This window comes from Labeo rohita, chromosome 16 (genome assembly GCF_022985175.1).
Source record: "Labeo rohita strain BAU-BD-2019 chromosome 16, IGBB_LRoh.1.0, whole genome shotgun sequence".
Classification (NCBI taxonomy): Eukaryota; Metazoa; Chordata; class Actinopteri; order Cypriniformes; family Cyprinidae; genus Labeo; species Labeo rohita.
Window position 1 is genome coordinate 26,161,610 of NC_066884.1, and position 27,614 is coordinate 26,189,223.

General features: G+C 35.7%; 1 protein-coding gene across 2 annotated transcripts; it reads right to left on the reverse strand.

Moving 5' to 3' along the window:
- Positions 1-1,864: 1,864 nt before the first annotated feature.
- ahr1a (aryl hydrocarbon receptor 1a) lies at positions 1,865-27,041 on the reverse strand. 2 transcript variants are annotated; one of them, XM_051131490.1, is made up of 11 exons: positions 26,528-27,041; positions 23,368-23,555; positions 15,931-16,016; positions 15,722-15,811; positions 14,785-14,908; positions 12,743-12,873; positions 10,048-10,250; positions 9,773-9,882; positions 8,594-8,735; positions 6,745-8,023; positions 1,865-3,568 (listed from the first exon to the last, which is right to left on the reverse strand). In XM_051131490.1, the coding sequence occupies exons 1-11, from the start codon at positions 26,581-26,583 to the stop codon at positions 3,449-3,451; spliced, it is 2,529 nt and encodes an 842-aa protein (XP_050987447.1). In that variant the 5' UTR covers positions 26,584-27,041; the 3' UTR covers positions 1,865-3,448. The 2 variants fall into 2 exon arrangements, with proteins under 2 accessions (XP_050987447.1, XP_050987446.1); XM_051131489.1 differs by having other exon boundaries at positions 1,865-3,574.
- Between the last annotated feature and the right edge of the window lie 573 nt (positions 27,042-27,614).

The window sequence follows — 27,614 nt, forward strand, 5'->3', positions numbered from 1 at the left end:
ACAGTACGATTTTTAATATTTTTAAAGAAGTCTCTTCTGCTCACCATGCCTGCATTTATTTGATCCAAAGTACAGCAAAAGCAGTACAATTTGGAAATATTTTTACTATTTAAAATGACTGTTTTCTATTTTAAATATATTTTAAAATGTAATTTATTCCTGTGATTTCAATGCTGAATTTTTAGCATCATTACCCCAGTCACATGATCCTTAAGAAATCGTTTTGAGCAGCAAATCAGAATATTAAAAAGAAAATGAATAAATAAATAAATAGTTTATTGTTATTATGCTGTTGAAAACAGCTGAGTGGAATTTTTTCTGGTTTCTTTGATGAGGAAGAACAGTGTTTACCTTTGTAACATTATGTCTTTATTATCACTTTTGATCAATTTAAAGCATCCTTGCTAAAAAAAAAAAAGTAAATTAAAATTAAAGTATTAATTTCTATAATTTTTTTACCAAAAAGAGGAGGAAAAGGGTATTTTAAATAGTAACAATATTTCACAATATTACTGCTTTTGCTGTACCTTAGATCAAATTAATGCAGGCTTGTGAACAGAAGGGATTTATTTAAAAAAAAAAAAACATTAAAAAACTTACTGTTTAAAACCTTTTGACTGGTAGTGTATAACATTTAAATGCAAACCTTCCTTCAGCCTTTCATGAAAAAAAAAACTGAGAACAGTTCTAATGTTAAATCATAGATCTATAACCATTTATTACTTTTTAAATACCGGTATAATTAGTTTTTATCTAAAAATTAAGCAACTCCACCAAATCGTCAACGCTGTAAACCAACTGTTTCAACCAGCAGAGGGCGGTACTGCCTCATCAGAGAGGAGAAAAACAACAACAACAACAACAAAAAAGTCTCAGACTCGGTTAAATTATCTTAAAAATGTCCAAATAATCATAAACCATGTATCTCAAAAGTCTCTTCAGGATGTCACATTCATACTCATTCAAGTTGGTCAGAAAAGTTGAAGTGATCTAATCATTCACGTAGATGCTTTGTAAAAGATTTATTGAATTATAGTCATTATATAAAGATTTTTCGAGGCACACTGAGGCCTTTCTAAGAAAAGGGCAATGAACTTTTTCAGAACGGACAGTTCTGTCCTTCCACACTAGTGTTTGGCTATGTATAACCTGCGTTGATCTAAATGAGTGGAATAACAGGAAAAACAAGAAGAGTTACAGCATTCAAAAACTTTAAGAAAACAGATGCAGAGATATCTAAACGTGTTTTATACAGAAAAGGGCTTCATGCTGCTGTACAAAAGTTTAGGGTTAGTACAATGTTTGTAAAGAAATTAATACTTTTATTCAGCAAGGAATCATTTAATTAATCAAAACTGACAGCAAACATGTATGTAATGTAATGTGAGACATCTAAAAATAAGAAATATTCCTTGAGCAGCAAATCAGCGCATTAGAATGATTTCTTGATTTCTGAAAAACTGGAATAATGACTGCTGAAAGTTCAGCTTTGCCATCATAGTAATAAGTGACATTTTAAAATGATTTCTATTTCAAATTGACTATATTTTTCATCAAGTAAGTGCAGTCTTGAAGAGATATCTTTCAAAATATAATTTTAAAAACTTACTGAAAATAATCTTACTGACTCGTTTGTTTCAGAGGCATTAGAGGAGATCTTCATAATAATGGACTGATATGGTGGCCCGAGTTTGAACTTCCAAAATGCAGTTTAATTGCGGCTTCAAACAATCCCAGATGTGGTTGTAAATGATCCCAGCTGAGGAAGAATGGTCTTATGTAGCGTAACGATCGGTTATTTTTATAAAAATAATACAATTTATAGACTTTTTAACGTCAAACGCTCGTCTCGTCTCACTCTGCCTAAACTGTTTTTTTTTTTTTCCGGTTCATGACAGTTAGGGTATGTCGAAAAACTCCCATCTCATGTTCTCCCTCAGCTTCAAAATCGCCCTATATCGCTGTTTTACCTTTTTTGTTAAGGGTGTTTGATCTTCTTTGCATGTTCACTTTGAAAAGACTGGGTCGGTACTTCTGCAGCGATGTAGGATGATTTTGAAATTATTTTTGAAGTTGAGGGAGAAAATACGATAAGAGTTTTGTGATATACCCTAACTGTCTTCAGCCAGAATACACAGAGTTTAATGAGAGCAAGGCAAGATGAGTGTTTGAGAATAAAAAGTATTTAAATTTTATTTTTTTTAAATGAAAATAACTGATTGTTTTGCTAGATAAGACCCTGGTTCCTCAGCTGGGATCATTTACAAGTACATTTGGGATCGTTTGAAGCCGCATTTGAACAGCATTATGGAAGTCAGTCACCATATCAGTCAATTATGTGAAGAAAAATGCTGAAATGTTTTCCTCAAAAAACATAATTTCTTTACAACTGAAGAAAGAAAGACATGAACATCTTAGATGACAATGGGGTGAGTACATTATATGTGAATCTTTGTTTTGGAAGCGGACTTCTCCTTTAATAAACTTCCAAGCCTTGGTCTTCTTCTTTTTTTGTCCATAATGTTGTACAAACATTGTTTGATTTATAGTTTGGTCAAAGTCTGTCTCCTGTGAACAGCTGAATTCATCTGTTCATAAATGCTACATATGTCTGATTGTCTTCAATAGCTTCCCTCAAAGAATAAAAGATAAAAAAAAAATGATAAATTACTATACAAATGAATCACACAGGTTCCCGATCACCCATAACAGAATCCTATACTAAAAATACTACGAAAACCATTTAATGATTTCAATTATTCAAAAAAGTGAAGGTAAGAAAAACACCCACAAAAATGTTAAAAAATCTTCAGTTTAACTGAAAATACTGCTGACAGGAAGTCCCAGCGTTGAGTAGATCACCCCAGTAAATCACACACTATACAACATTTGGCTTTTGACTTCATTTTAAAAAGTAAACTAGCTAGCATATGAAGAGCTGCAAAGTACATGTTGTCCTATTTTATAAACGTTATTGCATATTTCAAAAAATGGCTTGTTTGGCATTTGCTGAAGGCTGTTTACAGTTAGCGTATACTGTATATATTGCTTTGGGACATGCTTTTGACAGGCCAATAGATTTGCGACATCTCATGAGAGACATTTATCAAAGTACTGTGACAGCACTGTTCATTTAAGAGAGAAGCCACTGATGAATGATTCTAATATCTAACTGATACAAACTGGTTCTTCATTCATCTTAGATGTCATGCCGAGCCACAGGACGTTTGTGCCTTACTTTGTCCATTTTCAGTCTTTCCTTCACCCCAATTTCTGCATCCTCCTCCTCATCCTGTATTACGCCGGTGCTTTTTTTCTGGCCAAGGCATTTTGGGTTCATATGGCCATAGCCAATGATCATCACATCAGAATTGTGACCCCTAATAGGCATAATCTGAGTTCCAGCAATTTTTTTTGCTCTGTTCCTTCATTATTGTCACCTGACTGGTCACAAGTATCCTCCTAAAGACAGGTCTGGATGAGGTCTGTTGTTGTTCAGACACTGGTCAGGATGCTGCGCCAGATGTGTCGTGTTACTATCCATTGCGTAGTTTGCGTGGCCTCCATTCTGAAACTGATTGATTTTTGTATTATTAGAGTTTGTAGTACAGCTGTGTCAAAATTCATTAGAATCATCTTAAAGGGCCAGTTCACCCAAAAATGAAACTTACCCAATGATTTACTCACCCTCAAACCATCCTAGGTCTATATGACTTTCTTTTTTCAGGTGAATATAATCAGAGCTATAACAAAAATGTCATGTCTTTTCTAATCTTTATAATGAAAGTGAATGGGTGTTTAGATTTTGAAGTCCAATAAAGTGCATCCATCCATCATAAAAAGTACTTTACACTGCTCCGGGGGTTAATAAAGACCTTCTGACGTCAATCAATGCCTTTAAATATCCATATTTAAAATTTTATGAACCATAAACCAGCGTAAGCATCGGTGAGAATATGCTAGTCTCGTAAGACATAAGACATACAGATGGTGGCACCAGGAACCGATTTGGTAGCGCTGGAGGGTGATGTTGAATATTAAAAATATGATTTTATAAACGTACTATTGTTTTGCATTAATAAGTGCAGTAACTAATAATATTATATGTTCATTTCTGTTTAATTTCACGTTTATACAGATTTGACAGTATAACACTAAGCTTGAGTTCGGAAGCACACAAAATGTACTTTTATTATCTAAATCTAATTTTTATATAGAAAATTAACATATTCTCCTCCTAAATGCACCATAACTCTTCTATAGTGTTATATGGAACTGACCAGCAGGTGCTCCTCTGCTGGTTTTAATTGTGATTTGATGTATTTTTTTTTTTATTTTACGTATGTGTTTGTTTGCCACTCTAGGGTGGCCATATGTTCTCTTTTCCCCAGACATGTCCTCTTTTTGGACCTACAAAAATGTGTCTGGCCGGGAATTCTAAATCACCCAAATGTCCAGGATTTGGCTTTTGCTTACTAGTCACCATTCATTGTGTGTGTTTTTGTATTTAAAGCCCTAGGCGGGACTGTTTTCTTGATCCCACTCCAGCTGAATTTCGGGCCATTACTGCCTGCTCACGCAATCATTCTAATATTGAATAATATTTTCGCCCATCAGGGAGCCGCTATTGTATGCAGAGTATTTAAATCTATTTTGAATGAACAGCTATTTCACATTCAGTTTTGTGCATGATTTGTCAGTCATTTCTATTCACTCTTGTCTTGACCCATAATCAATTAAATCTGATTCCTGATGGAATTTCCGATGGATGCAGAGTTGCCAAATCCGCATTTTCTGCATAGAATTGGGCTGACTTTAAACTATTTGGGGGGTTTTTAATTCCCCTCTCTCACCCCCAACACATCCGGCCCCCACTGTCCTTTTTTTGGCAAACTAAAATATGTTCACCATAGTGTATTTTGAAGCATATTCTGGTCATTCCTTCAAATTTTAGAGCTTTAAAGTACTGGAAATAGGGGTGTGAAATGCTTGAAAGTCATTGAAAGGTGCTAATTCTCTCTCAAAAGGTTGTACAGACCTCGATAAGAATAATGTAATAACATTCAACTATTTCTGCCACAACAGTTAGTGTTACTACTTCTGGTTTTCTGACATACATCAGCGCTGTTTATAACACAGGCTTCTAAGCAGAAATTAAATGATTCTCACTGGATCTCGCAGCGCTGTGAGTAACAGTGTCGCAAAATCAACTTTGGTTCCTTTAGCTCAGACAAGTTTGTTTGTGTTGGCTGCGCAGCTCAAACGAGTAGTGTGCTCCTGTTTTGTTTGCAGTTTAATGTTTCTCAGATACAACAGAAATGACAGCGTATATGAGTTAAACAACACGGTGGTTGTGCCAGTGCGACTGCTCACAAAATCTAGTCACACTTGCAAAAAAAAAAGGTCACATTTTCGCAGTCGCAGCCCTTGCTTACAATGACATTATACTTTGACATTTGTGTTCATTCACTTTAACATTTTTCTTTATTTTCATTATTTTGTACTTTCGAGACCAGTGTTTTTGTAGGGTTGCCAGGTTTTCACAACAAAACCTGCCCAACTACTACTCAAAACTAGCCTAATGGCGTTTTGAGGGGGATCCCCCGTTAAAAACTGCATTCCGCCGAGTAAAATACACATTTTTGGCGGGGTTTCTCTGGTAAAATTTGCTCGCTTTAAACCGCAGACATGAAAAACAACCCGCGGCAACAGTATTAAAGTAGCCCAGTTCCGCGGGAAAACTGCGGACTTGGCAACACTGCTGCTTTGCGGTTCCACATTCATCACTTCTCACTGAAGCTTATGCTACAATTATGTAATCTGCCATCTTTGGGCAGTAGTTTTTATAATGGATGGATGCACTTCATTGGACTTCAAAATCTCTGACTTCAAAATCTCTGACTTCAAAATCTCTGACTTCAAAATCTCTGACTTCAAAATCTCTGACTTCAAAATCTCTGACTTCAAAATCTCTGACTTCAAAATTCACTGCCATTATAAAGCTTGGAAGAGCCCAGGAATTTTTTTTTAATATGACTCTGATTGTATTGGTCTGAAAGAAGAACGTCATATACACCTAGAATGGCTTGAAGGTGAGTAAATCATAAAGTAAGTTTAATATCAGTTCTTGAATAACAATACCCATCCCTTAATTGTACTGGGGACTGACCAACAAGTATTACCAATATTTTGTTTCATTCCGACTGAAAGCCTCAAATTTTCATTGGAAACATTGATTTAATCACAAATCAAATCTCTAATCTCATCATAAGTACCATAAGATCCACCTAGTAACAACACTCTTCCAAAAGAGGATTTTTGCAGTGATGCCATTCAGCGAACAGTTCTTTGTGAAGATTTTCAAAAACTAAAGAACCTGTTCCACTACACTCTTAAAAATAAAGATTCCAAAAGGGTGTTTTTGCAGTGATGCCATAAAAGAACCATTTTTGGTTTCCCAAAGAACCTTTCAATGACAAAAACATTTTAAAAGTCTAAAGAACCTTTTTTCGACAATAAAGAACCTTTTCTGCATTTGAAAGGTTCCATGGATGTTCAAGATTCTTCATAGAACCACTGATGCCAATAAAGAAACTTTATTTTTAAGAGTGTATGAAGAAACCTCTGTAATGGAAAGCTTCCAATGATGTTAAAGCTTCTTCATAAAACCACTGATGATAATCTAGAACCTTTTTGTTTAAGAGTGAAGGTAGGTAAGCCTTTGGCATTTGGTTTGGTTCTTACCTGGCCTATGTAATCTTGTTGATCAAAACTTGGTCTGACACCCATGTCTCTGTTTGGTCCTGAGTGCCTGTTCCTCTCCACATCACCATCCAGGTCATTAAGCAGCTCCTCAACGTCCTGAGCAGTAAACTCGCTCATACCTGTGTCACCTGGAGTGATAAAAGGTGAAGAGTGCTGCTGGGAGGAGCTGAAGGACAAAGTGCTTAGATGGTTCCTGTAAGGATGCTTCAGATCCAGAGGGGGCGACTCCAGGTAAAAGCATCCAGGTTGCTGGAGTTCTGGCTGGAAGAGAGGAGGAACCTGCTGAGTGTCGCTGGCCAGAACTTCAGTGAGGTTCCCACAAACCTGTGCATTTCTGAGTGTTTTACACTCCAGCGAATGAAGAGGAGGAAGGTATGAACACTGCGGCTGTTGAGTCATCATCTGAACCTGATGTTTTTGGATTGCTGTGTTTGAAAGATCGCATTGTGTGACTTCTGTCCCATTGCATGGGTATAACATTATGTGTTGGAGTCTATGAGGATTGTTTTGGAAATCGTGAGGTTGTGTTTGTGTGAAATATTGTGTTTTTGGTTCAGGATGTTCTGCTATAAAACTCATCTGATGTTCCTGAGGTACTAATGTGAGGGGATCAGATGAATCCTGTAGAATACATGCAGATGTCTGCTGTGGAGGTGTGAAGGTCTGCATAGGCTTCCCGATGAGATCCTTCTCCTTCACGTTGTCATCCGACACTATATAGTCTGTCTTCGTCCTGAGAGAGTGTTGTACATAGGAGAAGATGCCCTCTGTGAGGTCTGCCATGTCATTCCTTCCATTAAGGTCAATCCTAAGGAAGAGTTCATCTTGAAGGAACTTCAGATCTTCAGGGCTGATCTCTAAACTGCGCATGAAGTTCAATATCTCACAGCTGTCTGAAACTGGCTGTTGTTTGAAAAGAGAGCTTTCAGAGAGTGAAAGAACACCTTCTTGCCAGTTACTAGAGAAGATCTCACTGAGATCCTCATTCCCTAAGCCCTGTACTGACAGTGAGTGCTCATCTGCAGGACACACATATATTGACTCATCCTGCTTCAGCATGGAGCCCAGCAGGGAGTCAGGATCTACAGTTCCAGTGGTTCTGGGTTGGGTACCGTCATCCAGAGCAGTGGTATCAGAAGGTATTGTGTTACCCAGAGATCTGGGCAGGTTCATGTCATAGAGAACAGCTTCTCCTGTAGCAAAGCTGAAGGGAAGCATCGTAGCACGCTTTCTCAAGTTCTCCTCACCCTCCTCGTTCCTACAGAAGACAGAAGGACTCATTATAAAGACATTTCTGAGAGCTTTCTGACCATGCATAGACAGCATAGAACCTCCAAAGAGTCCATCAGTGGTTCAACTGTAATTTTATGAAGCTATAAGAGTGCTTTGCGCACAAAGAAAACAAAAATGACTTTAATACGATAATTTCTTCTCTTCTGTGTTTTGCACTACCCTTCTGGGCCTTGAACGTGGTAGTTGCGTTGCTGTCTTTGCAGGGTCAGAAATCTCTCGGATTTCATCAAAAACATCTTAATTTGCATTCTAAAGATAAATTAAGGTTTTACAGGTCTGGAACAACATGAGGGTGAGTAATAATGGCAGAATTTTCATTTCTGGGTGAACTATACCTTTAGATTAGACACAGCACACCCTAAAACTGACATTATGCAATTATTCTATTAAGTATTTATTAAGTAAAAAATGACCTGTAGTTACATTTTTACTATGAATGCTGTCTTATAATAAAACAACAAGGAAAACATTTACAGGTTGTTCAATATGAAAGACAAAGAGTCACAATTTCACAAAGACACAAATAACAGCATACGTGATGACTCTCTGAGAGGCGATGATGCAATCTGGTTGTCCATTTTTGTAGACAAGTCTGGCATTGGACTGTACCCAAACCCAGAGGTTCTGTTTAGTCAACAGTCTGAACACAGTCAACCCACTTTCACCCGTCCTCATCACTGCAAAAGAGAGAAATGATTCAATTAGTGTAAATAATCAGCAACTAATCTTGCTACCATTACTAATGATTGCAGTATATGCTTTTGATATCAGTCTCCTTTTAAAAGATCAAAGGCAGGTATATGTATTTAGTATTTGTAGATTTGTCATTACTTCTCATACCTCAAGCAAGCGTATTTGAGTTGCACTTGAGTTGATCAAAGTTTATGAAAGTAAATTAAGCCTAAATTCAATTTGTTCATCACATAAAGAGATCATGTCTTTTAAGAGCACTTGAAATAAACTGCTTGACTCATATCATGATGTCTTTTTGTAAGGTTTGAAGTGTGGAAATTTTAGTTTTAAATAAAAGTACAAATACGTTGAGGGAATATTTTAAAACAGACATATGAAAATCTGCCTTTTTCCATGTTTAAGTGCTATAAACAGGTCCCTGGTGTATCTACCAACCCAAAAAACATGAAAAAGGACAACACAGAAACTTTGTTTTGGTAAGCCTTTCTCTGCAAACATTTCCGCATGATAGACATGATAATCAAAACCAAGCATTTTTTTGGCAGAATAACTAACGTACAAGCTGTAAAGGCACAGCCCTATTTTGGAAAAGGGGACGGGGAGCAGCAGCTCATTACATTTAAAGAGCCATGCATGAAAAGTGTGTTTCTGCTTCCACTTGAAAAATATGTTTTTTAAAAATTATATAATAAATGATCTGTGGGTAATTTTGAGCTGAAACTTCACAGACGTGTTCTGGGGACACCTGAAACTTACATTACATCTTGTAAAAAGGGGCATAATTGATCACCTTTAAAAAAAAATCTTAAGGTAATTTGTGTTTTGAATATGTCTTGGAACAACATGAGCGTGGGTAAATGATTTTTCATTTTCATTTTTGGGTGAATGGTCCCTTTATGAGAAATACAGATATTTCCACAACAGTCAGACCTCCATGACACATGAAATGCTGAAATCCAGCAGTGGGAGGGAGTGAGGTGAGTGGACTTTCTTTTTCCACATTTATTTAAGGGAGTCTTACTCCGTATGTGGTTCTCAGCGCAGTACAGCATGTCAGCTGCATGGATGAACTGATAGCCTGAGCCACGGTAACACAGCTCTTCCTCTGTGTAGCCAAGAACAATCTTCCCTCTGTGTAGGAACAAAAAACACAAGATACTGATGGTATGAGGGCAGAAGTATGAGCCAATTATTGTTCAGAATTTTTTTTGTGCTACCGTCAATCATTTTTAATATTTTCACTTATCTAAAGAGATAAAGTGAAGGTTATATGTTATATGAGGTTATATGTCTTACTTTGCATCACATGCGGTGGGCGTGAAATCCAGCTTATGCTTAGTTTTGAAAAAGCCACTATTGGTGCGGATTTCCAGTATGGAGGGTGGCTGCAGAGGGCAGACCAGGGCAAACAGGGCCAGCTGAGGAGGGATGGGTTTCCCATCTGCTGTCCTCTCATTCTGCCCATACAGGAACTTCAAACACCCTTGAAACTTCATGGCCTATAAAAATACAAGCCATTTATATAACACCATAACACCATTTGACCATATGTAACCACAGTCCACAGCATTTAGCTATGTTTAACCATAAATTAGCACAAAAAAATGATTCACATTTGCAGATTCCATCTGGGCCTTCTCTTGCTATCTCATAATCACTTCTTTTATGAGATAAGCAAGACATTGACCTCTCTTTGAACCCAACAGGAAAACATTATGCATGATATTTAAGGATTGTTGTTTGAGCTACAAGAAAATACAATCAGATAAATACTCAAAAACTGTTTATACTACACAACTGATTAAAGTACTAATGAAGTGCTAACTGGTGCTTAAATGGACAGTTCGCCCAAAAATGAAAATTCTGCCATTGTTTGCTCACTCTTAAGTTGTTCCAAAGCTGTATAAGTTTCACAACACAAAAAAAGATGTTCTGAATAATGCTGGCAACTAAACAGTTGACCGTAGCCATTGACTTTCATATTATGGAAAAAAAATACTATGGAAGCCAGACTGTTTTGTTACCAACATTCTTCAAAATATCTTCTTTTGTGTTGTTTGAAGGCTATCGAGTTAAAGTAGTTAAATTCCAGAACAAAAATGTACAGAAATTATGTTTTTTTGAGGAAAATATTTCAGGATTTTTCTCCATACAGTGGACTCCTGTGAGTTTGAACTTCCGAAATGTAGTTCAAATGCAGCTTCAGAGGGCTCTAAACAATCCCAGCTGAGGAAGAAGGGTCTTAACTAACGAAACAATCAGTTTTTTTTTTTTTTTTGACAATTTATATGCTTTCTAACCTCAAATGCTCATCTTGTCTAGCTCTGCGTGAACTCTGTGTATTCTGGTTCAAGAGAGTTAGGGTATAACGAAAAACTCCCATCTCATTTTCTCCTCCAACTTCAAAATCGTCCTACATCGCTGCAGAGGTACCGACCGAGTCTTTACGTACTTTAAGTACGTAACTTTAAGTAAACATGCAAAGATCATCAAACGCCCTTTACCAAAAAGGCGATGGAGGACGATTTTGAAGTTGGAGAAGAAAATGAGATGGGAGTTTTTCGACATACCCTAACTGTCTTGAAGCATAATACACAGAGTTCACGCAGAGCTAGACATACAAGCATTTGAGGTTAAAAAGTATAAGCTGTAAATTTTTTTTAGATCGTTTTGCTAGATAAGACCCTTCTTCCTCCGCTGGGATTGTTTAGAGCTTTTTGAAGCTGCATTTAAACTACATTTTGGAAGTTTAAACTCACGGGCACCATTGAAGTCCAGTATATCGAGAGAAATCCTGAAATGTTTTCTTCAAAAATCATAATTTCTTTACGACTGATGAAAGAAAGACATGAACATCTTGGATGACAAAAAGGTGAGTAAATTATCTGGACATTTTTGTTCTGCAAGTGAACTTCTCCTTTAAGAAGTCTATGAGTAGAAATGATCTAGCAGAGGCAGTTAACTGAAAAACATCTCAATAGGCTGCATAACTCCAAGCCTTGTGGAAACCGTGAACTAAAAATTAACTCATCCAAACAAGGACTGTCTCAAATATGATCTTAGCATTAAAAAGATTTGTCATTATAGCCTTAACGTGACAGAACATCTTAATATTAGTTTAAACAAAACTAACAAAAGTATCTTTTGTTTTGTGTGGATTACGTAACATGTAGAAGCACAAGATGTCAGTCTGGATTATTATATTATTATTAGTACTCCTCAAGAAAGTGATGTACAATACAATGATATTTACAGCAAAAATACCTAATCACAGGGCTTTCGAGGTGCACACTGTTTTAAATTCCCACATTACTCATCTTTCAATGAATAGACTCAAACTTTGTTTCTAGCTTCAGCCTTCAGGAACTAATACTTTTATTTAGCAAGGATGCTTTAAATTGATCAAAAGTGCTCCTAAAGACATTTATAATGTTACAAAAGATTTCAGAAAAATGCTATTCTTCCTCTTCTACATTCTGTTCATCAAAGAAACCTGCAAAAAAAGCTTTTGAGCAGCAAATCAGAATATTAGAATGATTTCTGAAAGATCATGTGACTGGAGTAATGATGCTAAAAAATTCAGCTTTGAAATCACAGGAATAAATTACTTTTTAATATATATTTACATAGAAAAGTTATTTTAAATAGTAAAAATATTTCTAAATTTTACTGTTTTTGGCTGTACTTTGGGTCAAATAAATGCAGGCTTGGTGAGCAGAAGAGAATATTCCTTAAAAAATATAGTAAATATCTTACTGTTCAAAAACTTTTGACTGGTAGTGTATAATTTTCCTAGAACTTGTGTAAAATGTTTTTGTTTTTTTCCCTATCTTGCCAGCTGTGGTAATGAATTCAGAAGTCTATATAATTATGGTTACTTAAGGACATTCTGTAAAAATAAAAATAAATGAATAAAAAATCTGTGAATATAGAAAGTCCATATTTAATTTATTTATTCACTTTAATATATTCATGATCATTTTCAACTTACAAGAAAGCCAGAAGAGTTGTCCAAAAGACATCTTAACCTGCAAACAAAATTTCGTTCCAGAAAGGTGGAGTTCTCCGGTGGCAACTGTTCTGGACTGTAATACGTCTGTGGCAGTGGTGCATCATGAGAAGCTTGACAAAAACAAACCAAAACTTGTATATAAAGAAAAGCACAAGTAAATACAAAACAGTCCAAGATTACATAAGGTAAAAAAAAAACAAGAACATAATGCCCCTGCATCAGTGGCAGTATTTCGGCCCCTGCTGTGTAAGCATTTATATAACTCATTGAAGTTGTGTCCTTGCTGATGGCTGGATTATTGCTAAGTGTGTGCGCTGTCTAGCACAGCTGTCATGAGTATACAGTACCGACAACAACAGGCCTTTCAAATTGGCAAGCGTTAGATCTTTAATGAAAACTGATCCAGCTTGGTTGAGAATGAGACTGGCACAGCCTTTCAACACCAGATATAAAAGGCTGTTACATGTATAAATCTGAAACCTCAGACCACATGTAACTAAAAAAAAAAATATATATATATATATATATATATATATATATATATATATATACTGTTGAAGTCAAAAATTTCAAAAGGATCATACAAAATGCATGTTATGTTTATTTAGTGCTGACCTGAATATTATATTTCAAATAAAAGATGTTTAAATATAGTCCACAAGAGAAAATAATAGTTGAATTTTTAAAAATGACCCTGTTCAAAAGTTTACATACACTTGATTCTTAATTCCATGTTACCTGAATGATCCACAGCTGTGTTTTTTTTTGTTTAGTGATAGTTGTTCATGAGTCCCAGTCCCATAAATTATTTGTTTTTTCTGCATTTTTTGTGTATTTGAACCCTTTCCAACAATGACTGTATGATTTTGAGATCCATCTTTTCACAGTGAGGACAACTGAGGGACTCATATGCAACTATTACAGAAGGTTCAAACGCTCACTGATGCTTTAGAATGAAACACGATGCATTAAGAGCTGGGGGTGAAAACTTTTTGAATTTGAAGATCAGGGTAAATTTAACTTAGTTTGTCTTCTGTGAAACATGCAAGTATCGTCTGCCTCTGAAGAGCAGTGCTAAATGGAAAAAAATATGATATTTAGGCAAAATAGCAAAAATGTGCACATTTTTTTATTCTGTTCAAAAGTTTTCACCCCCCGGCTCTTAATGCATTGTGAACATTTGAACCTTCTTGTTGCATATGAGTCCCTCAGTTGTCCTCAGTGTGGGATGCATCTCAAAATCATACAGTCATTGTTGGAAAGGGTTCAAATACACACGAATGCAAAAAAAAAAAAAAAAAAAAAAAATAGAATTTGTGGGACCTGAAGGATTTTTCTGAAGAACAGCAGGCAGTTTAACAGTTCAGGATAAACAAGGGACTCATGAACAACTATCACTGAAAAAAAACAGCTGTGGATTATTCACTTAACAATTATTAAGAATCAAACATATGTAAACTTTTGAATGGGGTCATTTTTAAAAATGTAACTATTATTTTCACTTGTGAACTATATGTAAATGTCTTTTATGTGAAATATCTTATTCAGGTCAGTACTAAATTAAAAAATAACATGCATTTTCTATGATCTCTCTTATTTTGTTACAATAATTAACATCTTGTAAAACATACAGATTGCTTGAAATCAAGTGTGTTGGTTAAAGACACAATCACACAAACAATTTATTGTTCTGAGAAAAAATAAAGGACATTGTCATTATCAAACTGTTCGCTATATGAACAGTGATGATATTTCAGATCCATTGTGAAGAAGTAAATAAAAGTGTATTATTGTTATTGCTTTAAAATCATGTTATGCATGGATTTACTGCCCGAAAATTGTAAACTAGAATGTTTTTTCTCTCACAATGGAACTTCGTCAAACTTTGTTTGCAGACACATGCAATCCATCTTCTTTGACTCTTTGTGTTGATGGAATGAGGACAGAATTTTTCAGTTGTGCAGGCACAATGCCCAGGTCTGCTCATGGTCTGTCTGGAGAGATGTTTAGTTATTTTCTACCTTGCACTAGCTGTCCAGTGTCTAGGGTGCAGCTGGGGTTGAGCGCCCAGTGGAGCTGCCTCTGAAACTCAGCCCGGTCTTCAGTGTGAATAAGCTCAGAAACACTCTGATGGATGAGATCAGACTGCAAAACAAACACATCGGCTCCACTCTAAGTAGCTTCGCAGCTGCTCATCACAGTTGTAAAATGTATCAAACTAAATTTAGAAATCTGAATCTAAATGCTGAAATAAAGACCTAAATGTGTGCAGAGCCTGCTTTGCCTGGCACCCAAACAAACTAATCAAAATTAGCATCTGTTTACAGCTTGACTTCCGATTGGGGTGAGGAAATGCTTCTAGAATCATGTTTGTGAAAAGAAGCTGGAATTTTACACACAATAAATTCTAAAGATGCTGGTGTTTCACAACAACTGAATAATCAAGTAAAATGGGTTAAATCAGGTGCATAACGCTTAACGTAATGAAAAAAATGAAAAATTCTGTCAAGACTAAAACCTTTGTTCATCTTCAGAACACAAATGAAATTTTTCATTCTGTTCAACTGAATCATTAAATGCCTAGAAAGGTAGTAAGGACATCAACACTGAAATGGAAGAGAAGAAATTGTTGAATAAAGTCATTATTTGTTTCTTTGCACACAAAAAGTATTCTTATAGCTTCATAATTACGGTTAAACCACTGATGTCACATGGACTATTTTAATGATGTCCTTACTGGGCCTTGAACATGTCAGTTGCACTGCTGTCTATGCAGGGTCAGAAAGCTCTCGGATTTCACCAAAAATATCTTAATTTGTGTTCTAAAGATGAACAAAGGTCATATGCCTTTGGAACAACATGAGGGTAAGTAATTAATGACAGAATTTTCATTTTTGTCTGAACTATCCCTTTAAATGCTCTATACACAATATATACAGTATGTGAACCAGTACAAACCTGCTGGAAACCCAAGTAGTCCTCAATAGTGGAGGAAGCATAGAAAATTGTCCCACTAGAGGCGACCACCAACACAAAGCCATTTATAGCCTATGAAAATAAGTTACACTATTAATAAATATCATTTTTAATCCATTTTATTTTGTTTTTGTCTCCTCTGTGTTGTTTGATTCAAGTATTACGGTTTTAAAGGACACGTATGAGCTCACCTGTAGCAACAATTCTCCCTCTGGCAGCTCCTGAATGTGTGGTTTTGTATTTGCTGGCTGGTTGGAGTTCTTTGAGTTCAGGGTCACTGCAACAGCAAACAAGCATTAAAATGGCTCTGCACAATAGCTAAAAGAGATCATACACATTCTTTATCAAAGACACGATGAGGAAGTTATGGATAACAATTTGTTATGTAACATTATCATATGAGGGTACTTGATCAGGCATAATCAAAAGACGAATTTCCTGCATCAGTAATGACTGTGAGAGGAAAATTGGAAATAATGTCTAACAATGGCAACTTGAAACGTGGAGCTGTTGGCATCTGAACTACCAAAAACTGAAAGTTAATTATAATGCCCAATGGTTAACAATACACTTTTGCTTGGCACACTTCGCATATGTTTGCTCATGGAGTGGTTATGACATCCAAGGGCAAGTATCTGTAAAAACACAGACATTGGGTCAATAACAAATAAGAGTGTCCATAATAATAAAGATCTAGTTTAAATACACGTGCCACATTCTTTTTGTATTCATATTGGTTTATTTTATTTTTTTTCATTTTTTAAAAACTTTAAGTCTAAACATGTCATAAAGTTAAAAAAATAATAACAGATTTTCTTTACTACCGAAATACAAGCAAGTATACATGTTTTCGTTAGCGCTTTTAATTATTATTTTTTAAACATTTTATTAACATTTTTATTAAATTAATTATTTAACCCTCTGTGGGACGCCTAAGTTTACTTCACCATATTACAAATAAATCCTAATCTAATCATGACAAACCATACATCGTTGGAAAGGTCTAAGACTCCTAAATAGATATTTTATCATATTTTTGTGTTACAAATTATGTAGGAAAAGTAATAGATTAAATATTTCATAACATGAGTTCTGACAAAAGACTTTTTCGTTGCCTTTTTCTCACGTTTTAGAAATCATAAGAAATTATATATCAGTTCAAAACTTAAAATCTTAAAATTCATCCTTTGAAAGGCATTTTAAAATCAGACATTGCATTACCATGGAAAATGTACATTAAAATCATATTACAAAATGATTTAATTCATGAATTATAAAAATAATAAGTCTGGATAGTGCATTTTTATGTCTGTGTTTAAACAGTTAAAAGAGTTAAAAGCTGTAATTTTTTTTCTTGATTATGATTTCAGGACAGTTATTTCACACTGACCTCAAAAATGACATTATCTAATAAATATTAAATATATCTTTAAACAAATTAAAATAAATAAAATGCATTTTTTTAAAAATGAGACCCTATTATGTAACTAATTAACTGATAAAATGTATCAATTGCGAAAGTCAGTTCTTCAAGCGCATTTACTATACATTAACTCTTAACAAGCAAGAAGACACGAAAAGTACTGTGATTCTGCCAGGCAAACTCATTTCCATAGAGAACAAAGAATCTATCCACAGCCTGCACTTACTAGATGACATTAATGGATTTAAAAGTGAGTATCAGTCATTGTGTCAACAACCCGCTGGATTTGGAAGTGTGTGCCAGTGAAACATTAAGATCATATCTCAAGTGGTGTTCCTGCACTCTTCTTATGCAAAGTCTGTCAATGTCTGGCCCTAAAGATCTCCAAACACTGGTTCACATCAGACCTTGGCAGGGTCTTTGATGCTACGCAGCACCTCAGGTCAAAGTTTGCTGCCGGAGCCAGTAACTATCAAACATTTGTTTCGTAACTCTTTTCACCAAAGTCAAGAGGTCAACAAGTCTGTTTCAATTACTCACGCAAACCTAGACCCTCCCCAGCACTGGCCTCCAGACAGTGGGAGTAATTACACACAAAACACACACGCAACAATCAGCACTCCTGCTTAGCCTGTTTCTCATGGAATGGCTTCAGCACTGGTCACCTCACCACACTTCTGCATTAGTCAGGACAGACAGAAGAACGTAAGCTAAGAGAAATCAGGTGTGAATTTCAATTCATTCAGTCACTACTCCCGGCCTTTTATTTATTTATACATTTTTAGATTTCCTCATCTTTTCTAAATAATGATTGAGTAACTTCCCTGGAAAAATGACTCTGTGTATTTTTTCACTTGACAGCTTCTTGCTTAACATAACTTGGACTGTTGCCTTTATAAATCTCAATAAGGATGTACAGCTGCGCCCATGAGAGCATAACTGTGCAAGGCTTGTCTGAAATACATGCATACACCACATAAACTCTGATATTAAACTCTATAAAAGTCTATTCTCTGGCTGTTATTAAACAAGGTAATTATTAACATTTCAAACATGTGTTTAAAGGACTGATCAGGACAGCAGTTCAGTATTTATATTTGCAGAGAGAGAGATTAAAACATTTTCTGTAAATGCTTTTTATTAAATGCTTAAATTATTTTATTGGCAAATCGGTTTTGAAAATGACCGATACCGATAACCACAAAACTTCTAAATATCGGTGCCGATAATCAGTCGACCCCTTTTTTGCATAATGTCATAACATTGTGTATGCAGTGTGTATATATATTTGTAGCTTTTAGTTTAAAACTAATCTAAAATTAGTAAAATAATTGTAAAGTCTCTAGCTATTATTGCAAATCAAAAACCTAATAGTATTATAGTATTATCAATAATACTTATTTTAAGATATTTTAATATTTTAGGTTTTTTAAAGTACTATATATGCTTAGTTTGCATTTATGGATAAAAAATACAATACAAACAGTAAGGTTTGGGAATCTTTAGGTACCCAACGATTCGATTCATATTGATTCTTGGGGTCACGATTCGATTAAAAAACGATTCAGGATTTTCCGATTTTTAATTAAGATTCAGTTTTTCATCACAATGGACATCAAATGCAACAGTATTTTGATACAAAAACACACCAGTCTATAGTATGGGTAGTCCTGACTGAAGAAATCAGTGTTTCCTAATAACTATTATCTTCCTAAATAAATCAAAAATATTTTACACTAATTAGGGATGTGCCTGAATTCAAGGGAATAAATACGAGATGGGAGGAAAAATATATAATTTGATGCTTTCTCTCGCAATTATATTGTTGGTAATTATACTGTATATAAATTGCGCGCATCAGGAGCCGTTATTAATACGCTCACTTTTTACTTTCTCTTTCGAGATTTGTGATCACATGTACTCTGTGTATACTACGGAGCGGCAGTGCTTACCGATCAATAATTACTCGCCCTCACTGAAAATGGGGCAGGATGTATTTCTTTTTCTTCCTCCATTGCTGTTGCTGTTTTGTTCTGACAACATCATGTTATTATTATTAGGCCTAGGCCAGGCTATTATTATTATATTAACTAGAAAATCGATTTTTGAAATTTGTGAATTGATGCGAATTGCTAGAAGACTTATTCGATTCGATTTTTTCCCCCACCCCTAACAAACAGTATGACTGAGAAATTCATTTTTGTGGAAACAATGATTTTCAGGGCACAACAGCGGTCACACAAATAGGGGTCAACCGATTATTGGCCTGGCCCATTATTAGCACCAATATTAAGCATTTTTACAGTTATCTGTCATTTTCAAAACCAATTTGTCGATAAAATTTAAAAGCATTTAAAGAAAGTTTTTCAGAGGCCTTGTTATTTTTAATTTTGTCATTAATTTTCATTTTTAGTGCAGACATATATATCAATTCAAAATATTGGTTATCAGTCCATTTCAGGGTTGCCCAAACTGTCCTGAAGGGCTGGTGTCCTGCAGAGTTTAGCTCCAACCCCAATTAGAGACACCTGAACCAGCTAATCAAGCTCTTACTAGGCATATGAGAACCAGAGATTTTCTTACAATAGGGCAGGGGTGCTCAACCCTGTTCCTGGAGATCTACCTTCCTGCAGAGTTCAGCTCCAACCCTGATCAAACACACCTGAACCAACTAATTAGGATCTGAAGGAGCACTTGATAATTACAGACAGTTGTGTTTGAGTTGGATATAGGGATATGAGAGGGTCTGTATTACTTACTTTTGGAGAAAGCGTAACGGCTAACTTGGATCACGTGGTCCTTAATAACCAATCACATTACAGCCTTGACGTCACTGAATTTCAGTCAGTTGTGCAACACTCAGTCGCCGTTTACGGATACCATAGGAATGAACGAGAAGTGCCGTAAACTGAATCCCACTTGTCGCAAGAAGTCAGTGACTTAACTTATAAAACAGCTTTTTTTCATGGTAACTTCTAAAAATAGTTCAATCCAAAAGTATTGTTTAGTGTAAAACATGTTGAAGATTAGCAGGTAGGCTGTTGATTAATTAAATGATCAGCCGTTTCCTCTTAAAAGCGGTTTATCAGCATAGTGAAGCCTCTCCTCCACTGACATCCATTCAAAGAAAACGGCCTCTGGTCTCCTTTCCCACATACTGCCAGACCGGAAGCGTTAGCTTTAGCCATTATGCTTTTTCGACTAATGGTTGCAGACTTGCCTTCTAGTGGCTTTGCTAGAACCTTCCCGCTAGGTGTGTTGAAGCAAGTTGGAGCTAAACTCTGCAGGACATTGGCCCTCCAGGACCGAGTTTGGGCATCCTTGGTCTACTTGATCTGTAATTTATATCGGCATCAGCCCTGAAAAACACATATCGGTCCCTAATGCAAAACATCTCTTTGAAGCTCAACTATCACAAGCTATTTCTGTAATTTCAACAAAACTGACCTTATCTATTGTAAACATCGTAATAAGCAGAATTCAACACAGTTTAGGATTGTTCCTCCAGGCCATCAGATCATTGTTACTGTTAAGCCCTGCATGCATATTGTAACTCTAGAGCGCTATATAATCTCTATTCAAGTACCAACAGTGCACAATCAGTGCTTTGAATTCATACACACAAAATCTTTTGGCCAGATGCAAGAAAAAAAAACTATCCATCCCAACAGAACAAAGAACCATCTGGCCACATTCTTCTATTATTATAACATTACAAAGCAATTCTTATGGATACTCCTTGTGTTCCCAAATATGGGTCATCCTGAGATAAAACTGCTGAGAGACCGGGATGTCCTGTGATAAGCACTCAATCTACCGCGAACAAAAGGAGGAACTGCTTGCATGCATTGCTCTGTCCTACTTCCATATCTTAATGCTGAGGGGAAAAGCCTGTTGCCTAAAGCCAGGTAAACCTCTTATGTTAATGATTTCAACAACATATTAGTATTTCTGAAAACATCCACCCTCGGGTAGTCATTAAAGGAGAAGTTCACTTCCAGAACAAAAATGTACAGATAATGAACTCACCCCATTGTCATCCAAAATGTTCATGTCTTTCTTTTTGCAGTTATAAATAAATTATGTTTTTCGAGGAAAACATTTCAGGACTTTTTGTATGTTTATTTTCTATGGAGCTTGTGAGTTTAAACATCCAAAATGCAGTTTTGATGCTGCTTCAAAGGGCTCTAAACGATTCCAGCCAAGGAATAAGGGTCTTATCTAGTGAAATGATCGGTCATTTTCTAAAAAAAAAATAAAAAATGTATATACTTTATAACCTCAAATACTCGTCTTGTCTAGCTCTGTGATGTGTGTTGAAAAACCCCATCTCATTTTCTCCTCCAACTTTAAAATCTTTTTTGTAAAGGGCGTTTGACCTTCTTTGCATGTTCACTTTGTAAACACTGGGTCGGTACTTCCGCAATGTAGGATGATTTTAAAGTTGGAGGAGAAAATTAGATTTTTCAACATACTCTAACTGTATTAACCCGGATTACACAGAATACGCATGCGCATCGCAGAGCTAGACAAGATGAGCATTTGAGCTTAAAAAGTATATACATTTTATTTTTTAGAAAATTACTGATTGTTTTGCTAGACAAGACCCTTCTTCCTCGGCTGGAATCGTTTTGAGCTCTTTGAAACTGCATTTAAACTGCATTTTGGACGTTCAAACTCACAGTCACCATTGAAGTCCACTATATGGAGATAATTCCTGAAATGTTTTCCTCAAAAAGAACATAATTTCTTTACCACTAAAGAAAGAAAGGCATGAACATCTTGGATGACAATGGGACAAGTACATTATTTGTAAACTGTTGTTCTGGAAGTGAACTTCTCCTTTAAGTGAAATTTACTAGGCAAAACAATTGTATTTTCTGCTCTTTGAAGTAAAATGCTATTGTTGCATTTCTTATCCAGACTTAAAAAAGACTGAAAAGTTATATATATGATTACAAATTTTCATTTTATTTTCCGCAGGATCTCACACACCCCAGAGGCATCCTGTTACTCGAAAAAGCCCCCTGTTTTTTTCACCACTGAAGGGGAAATATACCGCAAACATCCTTGTGATGTGGCAGACTCTCATATGGGAAAACAAATATGCACATTTTGAGGTTCTTTAGAATTTGGGGCTTTTTGGGGGGATTTGTTTGGGGATTTAAACTATTTTGAACTATTTAAAGGGGTCATCGGATGCAAACTTCACTTTTACATGCTGTTTTAACATTAATGTGTGTTGGCAGTGTATGTACAAATCTACCCTATAATGACAAAAATCCATGCAGTGGTTTTTAATTAATCTGTAAAAATAATATCCCCTTTTTAAAATCGAGCCATTCTCAAATGCCTGTCGGCATCACACCGACAGAGGCCGCTCCCACGATAGTTGATTGACATGAGCGTCTTACAGATCAGCTGTAACAGTCCGACCTCCATTGTTGCGATGCTGAAGCAGGGATGTAAGTTAGACAAGAATATCTCAGATTGAGCGATTGAGGTGTTGTGTTGCTGGATGTAATAATGAACATAGTGGTCGTCATTTACTCCCGACATCTGAGCCACTGAAGATGCAGTGGATTACATTTGTTTGTGAAGGGAAAGTGCCTCCCGATCTACATATATCCGTTTATGTTCACACAAATCATTTGTGATCCAGCTTCACCTACAGCAGTTTTTTTTATGAATCTCTGCAATCACCTTTCCTAATAACGTTTCACAGCTAAACGCGCTGAATGCGGCTAAAGTAAACAATCTCTCAGAGTAGCAGAGAGAAGAGAGGGGCGGGGCGAGCAGAGCCCATTTGCATTTAAAGGAACGATCCCTCAGAATGGGATGATTTTTGCAGAGCTCATTTTGACAAGTTAAAAATGGTGTTGTTTTACACAACCATTGAGAATTTTTAACCAAAGTATATTATAGACTTTTCATTAAGACCCTAAAGAATTATATCAGCTTGTGGAAAATGTGCAGCCGATGACCCCTTTAAAATGTGTTAAAATGTGTTGAAAAGTGTTGCCTTTGGATGCAGGCATTAAAATGTCTGTAATCCACAAGCTACTAAACTGACAGAATTTTGTAGAAAATACAATAATCTTTCAAATTTGCATCAACTCATGCATCCATAAATTTATGTAGCGTCAATACAATGGACCCCAATATACTTCTGAAACAACTGCAGCTTCTGTTCATCATGCATTACCATTGAAGTGACTTTTGGTCCGCAGGTAGCTCACACTTAGCCTCAGTATGGTGAGTTTGTCCAGTTTTGATATAACCTCCTGCGGGAAAGGAAGCTGGCTGGCCAACCTGTCCAACTCCCCATTTAGCCGGTCCCGATGCCTTTTGGATGGATTCGATTTGACACATTCAGGTGGAGACTGATTCACACTAAAAAAAGAAGAATATATTCAGATTTACTGTCATTTTTTAGAACAGCATATATGATAGGACAGACAGACGGTCATAATATCAAATTTGGAAAGTTTTCTGCTACCCAGTAGTATGTTTTTCCATTAAGAAGAGATATTTTTTTTTATCATTCACTTCAGGGCTGTCGATTAAAGGAGAAGTCCACTTCCAGAACAGCAATTTACAAATAATTTACTCACTTCCTTGTCATCCAAGATGTTCATGTCTTTCTGTCGTAAAGAAATTATGGTTTTTGTGGAAAACATTTCAGGATTTTTCACCATTTAATGGACTTCATTGGTCCCCCGATTTTGATCTTCCAAAATGTAGTTTAAATGCAGCTTCAAAGGGCTCTAAACGATCCCAGCCGAGGAAGAAGGGTCTTATCGAGTAAAACAATCAGTCATTTTTTTCGAAAAATAAAAATTTGTGTACTTTTTAAGCACATACGCTCGTGTAGCACGGGCTCTGGAATGCGCGCCCACGATGCTATGGAGTAGTGATGGGTCGTTCTTGAACGATTCGTTCATTTTGAACGAATCTTTAATGTGACTCAGGAAGAACAAGTCGTCTCGGGGAGTGATTCATTCAGTCGCGCATGCGCAACATCCTATTAGGTTCTGTACTGGAATTAGTTCACCTGTTTCGAGCCTTTCGGTTTTCGAGTCATTCGTTCATCTTATGGGGCTGTCATGTGATGCTGATTTTGCTAAAATTACCAAAATGACTCGAAAAACCCATTTCATTCGTTCATTTTGCTAAACGAGACTCAAAGGTTCGAGTCAGTAAAATGATCCGAACTTCCCATCACTACTTTTGTGCTTAAAAGTACACAAATTTTTGTTTTCCGATAAAAAAAAACAAAAACAAAAAAGAACCGATCGTTTTGCTAGATGAGACCCTTCTTCCTTGGCCGGGATTGTTTAGAGCCCTCTGAAGCTGCATTTAAACTACATTTTGGAAGTTCAAAATCAGGGCAGAAAAATTCTGAAAATCCTGAAATGTTTTCCTCAAAAAACATAATTTCTTCACAACTGAAGAAAGACAGACATGAACGTCTTGGATGACAAGGGGTGAGTAAATTATTTTGCTGAGTTCTCATTTACTCGCATCCAAAATAAAAGTTTATTTTCTGTATGTGTGTGTATTTATATAAATCTAAACACACACATATTATGTAAACTAAAACTTTTATTTTGGATGCAATTAATCGCAATTAATCATTTGACAGCACTAATTCACATATAGTGAGTACAGTCAAACAATCACCTAAATAATTAAACCTGGCTACGAAATACGAAGGTAAGTATTGAGTCTTGGGAAGGAAATTTGTAAACAGCTTTCAAACTCAGACCTATATCATATCAACTAGTCAGTCCCTAATGAGTGACAGCTTTGTTAATGCTTACTTCACAACTTTGTTGCTTATTCTGGTAGGTTAGGTTTTTTATTAGACGTAATCAGAAAAGCAAGGTTTAAGACCAGTGGTAGGAAACTCTGGCCCTCAATAACCACTTTCCTGCAACATTTAGCTCCAACTCTGATCACACTCACCTGTCTGTAATCTTCTAGTAATCCTTAAGACTTCAGTTAGCTTGTTCAGGTGTGTTTGATTAAGGTTGGAGCTGAACTTGGCAGAAAAGTGGAACGTTGCCCTACCTGCTTTCAGACCAGTATTTAGACATGGCCCACATTTTGGTAAGATGGTCATTGAGCACCTATATTCAATAACCATTTGTGACCCTGCACTACAAAACCAGTCATAAGTAGCACGGGTATATTTGTAGCAATAGCCAACAATACACTGCAGGGGTCAAAATTATCGTTTTTTTTTTATTAAGTAAAGATCATGTTCCATTAAGATATTTTGTAAATTTCCTACCGTAAATATATCAAATCTTAATTTCTTATTAGTAATATGCATTGCTAAGAACTTCATTTGGACATCTTTAAAGGGGATCTTCTCAATATTTAGATTTTTTTTTTTTTTTTTTGCACCCTCAGATTCCAGATTTTCAAGTAGTTGTATCTCGACCAAATATTGTCCTATCATAACCAACCATACATCAATGGAAAGATTATTTATTCAGCTTTCAGATGATGTACACATACTCTTTTTACTCTCAAGACACATTCGTGAAAAAGAATAGGTGTCGTTAATGATTAATTCACAAACCTGTAACCTTTTTTGGTAAATCTGTCATTAACAACCCTGTTACCCATTGTGGGTATATATTACACATATTCAATTACAAAATCAGGGTTTTAGCCTTAATGTGCCACATTTTGCTATTAAAATTAAAAATATACATATTAAAAAAAAAACAACAACAATAAAAATAGACATAATATAATATAATATTATGTTATATTTATATGTATATGTATATGTATGTATACGTTGTAATGTGTAGGTTCACTCCTAAACAAAATAGAACCATCAGATTATCACTTTATCTTTTTGTTCAGCACAATAAACAAAACAAAAAGTCATTTAGTTTATTTGAGTTAAATTGTTATTTGTTTGTTTGTTTATTAGTCAATTATTGATGTTCTAATATTCAGAAATAGGAAATCATTACACAGAATCCAAATATAAAATGTGCAAAACCCTATTGATTAATTAGTCTGTTCTGTGGCAGATGCAAATCAACTAATCGTTTATGAGCTACCCGAAAAATGATGTCTAGTATAGCTAGGCATCTCACTAGTTTTCCCCACAGAACCTGCTAGATTTTAGAAAGAGTGCAGCGATATACCGTCATTTTACTAACAAAGTTTAAATGAATAACTATTCAGATTCAACTATAAATAAATATTAACTACGCAATGATAGCCACTTGTGTGGTTACATGGTTAAGTTAGGTGGATAAACAGGTTAACAGACAGTACTATAAACTGAGTACACAGGTTTAACCAAGCATGGCCTTAGTAAAACAATGATTCATTACCTTTTCTGGACAGGTTTCCTCCGTTTGCGACTTGCATAAATATTACTGGTGCTCATAATTCCCACAGACACAGATTCGTGGTTAGTCAGTGGTTTTACTCGCTGCTAGCAGGCTAACCTTAATCTGCCTTGGGTTAGAGGTTAGCTTTTTGCCCAAATGAACTAATCTTACAAACTAACCATTACAGTGCAGTGCTCTTTAAATCTGAAGCATTCACCTGTGCTGTTCCACAGTTAAAGCCCAGTGGCTGACATGAGAGAGGAATAAGCACTTCCCTGTCATGGCTAAGCTAAACTGACAAGCTATCTGTCAATCTAAAGTTAGCTAAGTTTTGTCTAACTTTCTAAAGCGCAGCTGCCACTCAACCAAACGGACATTTTGCTTTCTGGGATATTTTTGAAGTCAGCTGTCATGTACTAATGCTAACATCTTAACACTAACGTTAGTCCTGGCTAACTTTGTTAGTTTGACAGCGCTGCTCTAACTCAGTATCTGTGCAGTCAGTCACAGACCATTGTTTTGACAGTCCGATCAGAGCCCCTCCCTCACCCACTAACCAATTCCTAAAATTCCAGTTCTGTCTGGCTATGCAGAAGTCCTTTTCATAAATAAGCCAAAACATACAAAACTTATCAATGTAAGGGGGGAAATTATTATAGTTAAAACTACAGTAAACTCTAGTAAATGGTGCATTCGGAAGTATTCTTTAATTTTTTTTACAGCATCACTAGCATTACCTCAGTTTTATTCATAGTAACAAAAGCTAAATGAATGAAACTCTGGATATCAAAAAATTGACTATAATATAGAAATTGTGAATAATCACATGGATGTCAACACATTTTATTACAATAATGTACAATCTATAGCATCATTTCATTTAAACAAATGATTACAAATTGCATATGTTTAGGTTATTAAACTTATATTATTGTCATTGTTTTTACTATTTGTATTTACATGTTATTCGTGATAAATTATTGAAATTTTCAAGTTGTTTATTTGTTAGTATCCCCTTAGGAAAGCTCTTTATCTCTTGAATTAATTCTATTGTAATTTCCATTGAATAAAGAGTCTATATCTACCA

What these genes read in the sequence shown, in the direction of transcription:
- ahr1a (XM_051131489.1), bottom strand. Translation starts at nt 26,583, where the DNA reads ATGAGCACCAGTAATATTTATGCAAGTCGCAAACGGAGGAAACCTGTC. An exon ending in GACCAAAAGTCACTTCAATG is followed by an intron (nt 16,017 to 23,367) that starts GTAATGCATGAT and finishes TTGCTGTTGCAG; the next exon opens with TGACCCTGAACTCAAAGAAC. An exon ending in CGCTGAGAACCACATACGGA is followed by an intron (nt 8,736 to 9,772) that starts GTAAGACTCCCT and finishes TCTCTTTTGCAG; the next exon opens with TGATGAGGACGGGTGAAAGT.